A 9,428-nucleotide genomic window follows, 5' to 3' on the forward strand; every position below is an offset into this window, starting at 1 on the left:
AGAGATAAATTAGGAGTTTGGGATTAACAGATACACACTATTATATATAAAATAAATAGCAAGGACCTATTGTATAGCACAGGGAACTATATTCAATATCTTGTAATAATCTACAATGGAAAAGAATCTGAAAAATACATACATGTACAGTTGAGTCACTTTGCTGTATACCTGAAACTAACACAACATTGTAAATCAACCATATGTCAATAAAAAAATTTTTTTAATGCTCTTATAAAACAAGATGAGTTCCTAAAATTTCATTGTGGAAATAAAAACGTTCTTATTCCAAAATTAGGTTATTTCCTGCAAAATATTACTCCCTACATTACATATTTTCTAGACAATTTTTCAGTATTTTATTTTAAATATGACATGTTTTGCTATAAGGGTCAGATACACTGGTCTATTCCTATAAATCTATGCTATAAATAAGAGTCTAATGAGATTTAAGAAGATCTGCTTTTGTCTGTATTTAAGGTTATATTTCACTCTCATTTCAGAGCTATCTCTGACCAAAATTTTTGCTCAAGATGCTGATCTTTCATATTGAGCTTGAATAGACTACCTACAGAAAAAAGAAAAATCCCTCTTTTCAACAGCAATTCACTGGAAAGGAGATCTGCTTTATTTCTAATGTCTGCATATCAATAATATGTAACTCATTACATGGAAAGTTTGGAATCCCTGTGGAGTATTAAAATACGCCCAGCTTTCAGATTTTACAGAGCATGCAGCCTCTGATACGCTATTCAGTTACTTGATGACATGCAGTGCAAACTGCTCATCCCCTGTGTTCTCATCTCATCCCCCATGGAAAAGGCTTTATTTCACATCCCTCCTCCACAGCAGCTGGAGGCCATCAAGGGTAAACAGACACTGTCTGATTATCTCACAATGAACAGACCAGAGCTACAGAGCTGACCCGAGTGCACTGCTGTGAGACTCTTAGCCCAACCAACCTTACCCTCTTTTCCTAGTGTTCCAGAAGGCCAGGAGCTACCAGGATCCTGGCTGGGAGAAGCACCTTGTTTACGGCGCAACAGTGTTCCTTTTTCATCTCCTATGGAAAGATTTTTTGATCTAAATACTTAGACAGTTCTCATGCTAGCCCACAAATGCCTAATTAATCTTTCTAGAATTTAAACAGGACACTGCTTGTCCTGAAGTGTTTGCTGTGATAGGAAAAGGCAAATCTGAAGAACGAACTTTAAAATTTTCTTTTGTGAATCAGAGTCAAATTTTAAGTCTCAGGAGGAAAAACTAAATGTGTGCTTCTCCGGAGGATGGCAAAACTACACATACGCAATCTAGTCAACACTGTATTTTATAGTTACGATGAAATCATGTCAAATGTTTGTAGCTGCTCAACAGAACTACTAGAAAGAAGAATAAGTTAGGGTAATTACGTTGCTTAGAGAAGCTGGACGTCTTATTCCCATCGAGAGCTCATTTAGAATAGAGAACCACTGATTTGCTTTCAATATTAGAAGCAAAGCTGGGCTGCGCTAAAGGCTGACCACAACAAAACAACAAAACAAATAACAAACCTGAAACATGAACTTGCTATGAGCTTTTTCAGTGATGAGACCTGAACAGCTTGACATCTCTTGTCTGCAACTATTCTGAAAAGGGATGGATTTCTCCTGGCTTTAAACAATGATTTGCCCTGATCTTGTATGTGACACAGAATTCTGGATCTGCCTGCCACGCAATCAATGCTCACAAGCCTAACTGTCTTGCTAACACCCTTGCTGATGTTCTAGGGCTGAGAATTTAAGTGATGATACTGGCCTAACGCACTCTGGCTCTGCATGTTGTGTCTATCCATGCTCCCCCACACTTTTGTTTGCCATGCCCCAAAAAGATTTTGGGAAACAGGCAGAGCAGTTTTGAGCAGGAAAGCAACAGTGACCATGGTGACTCTGGCAGATAAGTCTGGGTGAAGAATGCAGGACAGGCTAGGGGTGAGGGAGAAGTACCATAAAGGAAACAGAAGTGGGTAAACATGAATATGGAAACCTCCTTTTAAGTGGTGTCACAACACTGTAGTTCAAGTGGGATATGCAAAAGAAAGAGGACAGTTATAGGTCTTAATGGAGAGGGACTAACAGATAAAAATACCAGGAAGGATAAATGGGCAAGACACACTGACATTATGAGCTTTTGTGGGCTGGCTAGAACCCTAATTACCATTTCTAACATTATTTCTATGGGAAAAAATCTTAGAGTTCAAAAAACAGATTTATAAATAAACCTTTGAAATCTGGCCAGTTTTTAAGTTGGGGCGGCGTGGGGGGGTGCTTTATGGAAAGGAAAGTATCCACGTATTTGATGGCTGAACTTCAGTGAGAGGGGGCTACCCCTTGGTGATCTTTTCTCCCTGCCCATTAACATTCCAGCCCACTGCCAACAGTGGCTATTTGAAACCCTCTCTGCCTTAGCTGTTGACCTAAATAGGTTTTGTGACAGAAACAGATTCCTTACCTCTCCATCTGTTTTCTCATCCATTCCTGCAGGCTTGGAGGAACACTAGCCCTTCCTTCACTCTGAACCATTCCATCTGTGATCCTTCTTGCTAACAGATATTGTACCAAAATTCTCATAACCTCTAGATCCTTCCTTTCCACTGCCTTTTTCCTGCCAAATATCGCCTCCCTGCTCTTAAAACAAACAAAAAAACCCTTTAAACTTGTTCATAACAGAAAATTTGGGAAACTAAAAAAACATATGAAGAAAAACAAAAGCATCCATAATCACACCATCTGGGGATAACAACTTCGTGTATTTCTTCCCAGACTTTTTCCTATACTTATACACAACATATACATTTTCCATATTCAGATAATTCCATATCTTGCTTATATCATAAACACTTTTCCAAGACATTAAAAAATACTTTTGATACCTGTATAACATCCAATGAATATAATCTGAATTAAATCATTCCCCATGGCTTATTTCCCATTTTCTGGTTATTTTCTTATACAGAATCCTGGTAGTGGAGGGCTAAAGGATATGATGGCTAAAGGACACGAAACCGGGACCTTCTTAGTGGCGCAGTGGTTAAGACTCCACACTCCCAATGCAGGGGGCCCTGGTCAGGGAACTAGATTCCACATGCACGCTACAACTAAGGGACCCGCCTGCCGCAACTAAGACCCAGTGCAACCAAATAAAAAATTTTAAAAAGAGGACGTGAACCCTTTTAAGATTCTTTTAATATTTTAATTTCATCGGAGTGGCAGCTGATTTACAATGTTGTGTTAGTTTCAGGTGTACAGCAAAGTGATTTAGTTATATACATATATACATTCTTGTTTAGATTCTTTTCTCATATAGTTTATCACAGAATATTGGGTAGAGTTCCCTGGGCTACACAGTAGGTCCTTGTTGGTTATCTATCTTGTATATAGTAGTGTGCATGTGTTCATCCCAAGCTCCTGATTTATCCCTCCCCCCACCACCTTTCCCTTTGGTAACCATAAGTTTGCGGTTGATATCTACAAGCCTGCTTCTGTTTTGTAAATAAGTTCATTTGTATCTTATTTTAAATTAGATTCCACATATGAGTGATATCATATGATATTTGTCTTTCCCTGTCTGACTGACTTCACTTAGTATGATAATCTCTAGGTCCATCCTTAAGATTCTTTTTCTTTTTTTAATAAATTTATTTATTTATTTTTATTTATTGGCTGCATTAGGTCTTTGTTGCTGTGTGCATGGGCTTTCTGTAGTTGTGGTGAGCGGGGGCTACTCTTCGTTGTGGTGTGCGGTCTTCTCACTGTGGTGGCTTCTCTTGTTGAGGAGCACGGGCTCTAGGTGCACAGGCTTCAGTAGTTGTGGAACATGAGCTCAACAGCTGTGGCTCACGTGCTCTAGAGCACAGGCTCAGTAGTTGTGGCACACAGGCTTAGTTGCTCTGAGGCACGTGGGATCTTCCCGGACCAGGGATCTAACCTGTGTCCCCTGCATTGGCAGGCGGATTCTTAACCACTGCACTACCAGGGAAGCCCAGATTCTTTTTTCTTTCTTTTAAGAACTTTTATTGAGATATAATTGACATACAATAAACTGCATGTACTTAAAGTGTACAATTTGATATATTTTTCTTATTAGTAATGTATATATGGCAATCCCAATTCTTAATATATGTAACAAACTGCTTTCCAGAAAGGCTGAATTGATTTACACATCTACTGGTAGTTGATGAGAATTCCTGACTCATTACACCACAGTGGCACTCACGGCCCACTATCCTGGACAAAACATTCACTTGTTTTCAACAGCTCCTATAAATAAAATATTATCTCCTTCCTTTCCTAGTTCAAGTGACTGAATAAATGGTATGTATTTACTACCTTGACTCCATCATCCACACATTAACTATGTTTCTTCCCCAACTCAATTTACCAAAAGTGCTATAAATTAGTGATCTCTTTCTAGTCATATGAATATGTCTTTTAGGATCTTATCATTAAGACTTTCCTCTTCCCATCTTTGTGGTCATTTGACTCTAATGATCTCATCCTTCTACAAGAACTCAGTCCTCCCTTATATTACACCATCACATCTTCTCCCTCCATCTCTGACCTCTGTGATCTACCTTCTTTAATATCCTCTGCCACTTCCTATTCCTTACACTATTTGAGGCCTCCAAGGTTCAGTCTTTGCCTCTGTTACACACTGCTCTCAGGCTGGACTCCTCCATTCTGTTTTAATAATCAGCTTCACACTGATGGCTCCCATATATTTCCCTAACTTTACCCCTCCTTTGTCCTCAGGTCTTTGAGTGAGAGGTTCCATCCTCACCTATAACTCAATGCCACCTCCCACTCAATAATGCATGATCCGGGACTTCCCTGGTGCTGCAGTGATTAAGAATCTACCTGCCAAGACAGGGGACATGGGTTTGAGACCTGGTCTGGGAAGATCCCACATGCTGCGGAGCAACTAAGCCCGTGCACCACAACTTCTGTGCCTGTCCTCTAGAGCCCATGAGCCACAACTATTGAGCCCACATGCCACAACTACTGAAGCCTGTGTGCCTAGAGCCTGTGCTGTACAACAAGAGAAGCCACCGCAATGAGAAGCCCACACATCACAAAGAAGAGTAGCCCCCGCTCACAACTAGAGAAAGCCCCTGTGCAGCAACGAAGACCCAACTCAGCCAGTAAATAAATAAATAAGCCAAAAAAAATAAACCCAAAACACAGAACAAACAAACAAACAGTGCATGATCCTCTCTGCCAAAACCAGTATCCCTTCCCAACTTGCTCATTTCTGACAATGGGGCAACATTCCTTCAGTCCTCCAGGCTCAAAAACTTCAGTCTTTACATCTTTCCTTAAATTACTCTCCATGTCTCAAAGTCATACTAAGAGTTTCTTCAAAACACTTCCTAGATATATTCCTTTTTTGTCATTTCCATCATCACCTCACCTAGGGATTACTGTAATATCTTCATAGGTAGCAGGTATTCATGTTGTATGTAGCGACCATGTTAATTTTCCAAAAATATTTTTTTAATGACTTCTGTTTGAAGGTTTCCTTTTTATCCAAATTCATCTGGTTCAAACCTTTAAAGATCAAGCCTTATCTATTAGTACCTCCTGAAATCCAAGATAATCCTTTCTCCCCCCACGCTCTCTCTAGACTCATTACTGCCCTCACCTTTGCTCACATTACTCTCCCATCCCTTCTGTTTCAATGGAGCCTTCATTAGGTAATCCTAACCTATGCTACTTTTCCTTTCTCTGAATTCTTAAAGCCAGTGGTATGCCAGCTCTTGGGAGGGGGTTGGTGGGGAAAAGACCTCATTTGTAGTTTTTGCCAATAACCCTCACCATGGCAGATCTCAAGCTAACCTATGTAACATGACTAACTGTGAAACTGGAAAGGGATATGCACAAAGCCAGGAGGAACCAGCTTCAGGACACCAGAGCAGCATTTAATATCTGTTCTGCAATCTAGAACTTAATATATACTGCTTTGTATAAGCTTTCCAGTTATATAGCTCTGTTTATTCATTGCAATAAAATTTAGCCCTACGAAGTGTGGCAGTCCACTCATTCTAGTGCTTTCATAGTGAACACGGCACACAGTGTTTGCCTGATAAACACAACCTGTTGGCAAGACCTGGAGGGAGTGATAAGCAAAGTCAAAGACTGGAGGCATAAAATGGTAAAAATGGGCACGTACTCATTTAGGGCTGATTAGCAAGAACAAACAAAAAGTACAATGAAGGAGCAGAATGTAGTAGAAATAAAATCAGAAGGGGAACCAGGAGATATTCCCAGCTTTATACTTGTGTGACCCTTAGCAAGTCAATTTCCTTCTTGGGCCTTAAGTTTCCTCATCTGTAAAATTAGCGTACTACATGGCTTCTAAGTTATCCATTGATTCTAATGCTCTGGGATGTGGGTTAAACTGACAAGGAAACTGCCCATGGCCCACTGCATTGGTATAATAATAATAGTAATAATAATAATAATAACAATAATAATAAAAAATTCATTTTAAAATCTGCTATTAAGTCAAAGGAGTTTAGGGCAGTAAATCTTTTCTGAAGGTGTGAAGGAACAGTCTTGGAAGACCATTCCATTCCTTTGACCTAATAATTATTATGTAGAAAGTAATAATTATAAAAAACAATTATTTTATTAAAAAATAATAAAATATTAAAAACAATTATTCCCAAAAGTATCTATTGCCTATCTATTATGAGCTGGACACTGGTAAATACTGAAGATTTAGTAAAAACAAAACAGACCCAATCTTTTCCCTCATGGAACCCACAGTAGCATGGGTCAGTAGCCATTTAGTTCCAAATCATCCTAAAAATAGTTTTTAGCTTAGCATAGATTGCTCTGAGTAATGGATGCAACCTATGAATCCTCTCTTCCCCAAAGAGGCATATAATCATAAAAATTTGAATGTAATTTCAGAGGTTCACAGGACCTCTCATCTGCGGAGTCCAAGAACCAACAGTTAACAACCCTGACCTATTTCTACAGCTACATCTACAAAACAATAAGCAAATCCAAGATCATAAAAGCCTACGTTCTGTTTGTTAAGGGAGTATGGTAAAGATTTCCACCTGAAACAATTAAAAATAAGGGTCCAGCATTTAAAGGATTAAGTCTTGGATTTTTGAGATTTCATTCACCTAAAGTATCTTCTTCCAAGTAATATTCTGGATAAGTGAGCTATGCCTAGATTATGTTTCTATCTGATCTACCATTCCTTTAGTAAAGTTGCCAGTTAAACCACTCTTCTTACTTGAAAACTATCTGCATATGAACGACTGCTTCTATTTCACAAGTAAACCTGCATTTCATGACTCTTCCATTTCACACCAAAGAGACCCACTTAGCCATGACAAACACACGTACAAACATATCTGAACAAGGAGCTTGAACAAAGCAAAGTGCTCAAATTCCAGAATTAGAGGGCACTGACTCATCTCCTGACTGTAACATTTTATGGAGAAGCGATCTGGGACAAGTCATCTAACCCTCGGACCTATGTTTATTCATTTGTAAAATGAAGAGGGGATGATAAGACTTACCTAAGAGGGCTACTGTGAGAAATCAATCAAGTAAAGCAATGTAGGTCAAAGTATTTAGATATAAAATGGGCAAAAGTGGGTGAAAGAGCAGATTGCCTGAAGTTGTTCACAAAACATCAGACATTCAGAGATCCTTTGTAAAGAATTGCTCACATGACACCCTTAGTGGATCTATCTGGAGTAAAATAAATTGTTCTTAAATTGCTCAAGGAATTTTGTTTTGACTGAGTGCCCAATAGTAAAGTTCTTAAATGTCAAAAGTTTGGAGAGAGGCTTTGGAACTTTTATAGTGCATAAATATATTTTCAAGGCAAGAAGATGAACTACTTAAAAACAGTCTTGGTTCTGTAGTTAAAGTCCCTTTTACAGGGCTTTTTTACAGAGCAGTGACTCTTTCACTTACTTTGCTGAAAAGGTTAACAGGATGCATACAAAAGATTTTAGGGAAATTAGTTGATCAAAACTGAACAAATCAATGAATCGAGGGAGGGAGGGAATACGGGGATATGGGTATAAAGAGAGATGATTGAACTTGGTGTACCCCCCAAAAAATAATAAATAAATAAAATTTAAAAAAAAACTGAACAAATCAATGAAATCAATCTCTTTTAGTGGAAAGGGTATTTGTTTTAAAGAAAGTAAATAATAGTCAGTATGAGACATGTTTGCCAGTCCATTCTCCACTGAAATGCAAAATAAGTCATGTAAAGGATAACTTTTTTTTTACATTATTTCATTTACACTTACAATGTACATTTGCATTATCTTAATAGCCAAGTTTAGGATGATTCTTCCTTTAAAATCTGAATAAACAACTTTTTGGCCCTAAGGAATCATTAAACCTTATCAAAGCTCATAAAAGCGACCAAAAGAGTGATTTGCCCTGGTGCCTAGAAAACAGCCAAGAGGCAAACGCTCTGATTTCTCAGCCCCTATTAAGCAAAGGCTCCACTGGTTCCCCAAGAAGGCAAATTACGCTCTGACTCCAAATAGTCATTACAAAAATGTCTACAAGGGAAACAAACCGCAGATCCTGCATTTACAAAACACTTTCCTTCAAGAAATTCAAAGCGCTTTACTGTACAATTATTTGAAAGAAATTTACCCCTCCCCTCACTTTAGGAAAACAATTACTATTATTCAGGGAGACCCTAAATCCCTTGCCTAATCAGATACCAAATGGGTAGGAAACCCCAAGACACAAAGTTTTCTCTGAGAGAGAAACTCTAGTAGAGATGGTGGGGGTGGGAGTGGGGAGCAGACTCAAGACTCATGGAAAGCTGAATAAATCAGGCAATGGGGGAGTTCTAGGGATGGCAGGCGCACTAAGCTTCCAGGGGCTGGAGGACGGGAAAGTGATCCGGGAGCAAGGGCTCGTGAGGCTGGCGGCAGCCGGCGGGATGGAGGGCCAGGTGCGAGGGTCACCCCCGGGCTAGCCCCCAGTGTCTGCTCACCAGTTGTTCACTCAGCCCTTGCTGGTTCCCACTGTTACCACCCTGGGGGTAGGACTCCCAGCCACCTGAGGGAATGCGTAATGGAACACAGCAACTACCAAGCCTGAGGAGGCTGCAGGCTTCCTCCACGCACAGCGGCCGAGCTGGCTTCCCGCCCACCCCCAGCACTGCCCGCGTCTCACCAGCCGCCAGGCGCAGGCCGCGGAGGCTCCCCATGGCCGCCTACTCCGCCGACCAGCACAGTGCCCCGAGGCCGGCGGCGCCGCGCATGAGCTCAATGTCACCGAGGGCCGCGAAACGAAGCACCCGAGCGGCGCCGGGGGGCGGGGCTTGTGGGATGTGAGGGCGCAGTGAGCCGGTATTGCGTGACGTGAGGCCCGTGGGCGGGCCCGGTGGGCGGG

The 9,428-nt window shown here is 40.5% G+C and overlaps 1 protein-coding gene across 1 annotated transcript in view; it reads right to left on the reverse strand.

Annotated features, from left to right (window-relative positions):
* FAM162A (family with sequence similarity 162 member A) overlaps positions 1-9,357 on the reverse strand; it is a 56,534-nt gene extending 47,177 nt beyond the window's left edge. The window contains exon 1 of the mRNA XM_057696788.1: positions 9,210-9,357. Coding sequence (XP_057552771.1) covers positions 9,210-9,243 — 34 coding nt within the window. The 5' untranslated portion in view covers positions 9,244-9,357. The remainder of the gene's footprint in view (positions 1-9,209) is intronic.
* Between the last annotated feature and the right edge of the window lie 71 nt (positions 9,358-9,428).

Source organism: Hippopotamus amphibius, chromosome 10, assembly GCF_030028045.1.
Source record: "Hippopotamus amphibius kiboko isolate mHipAmp2 chromosome 10, mHipAmp2.hap2, whole genome shotgun sequence".
Classification (NCBI taxonomy): domain Eukaryota; kingdom Metazoa; phylum Chordata; class Mammalia; order Artiodactyla; family Hippopotamidae; genus Hippopotamus; species Hippopotamus amphibius.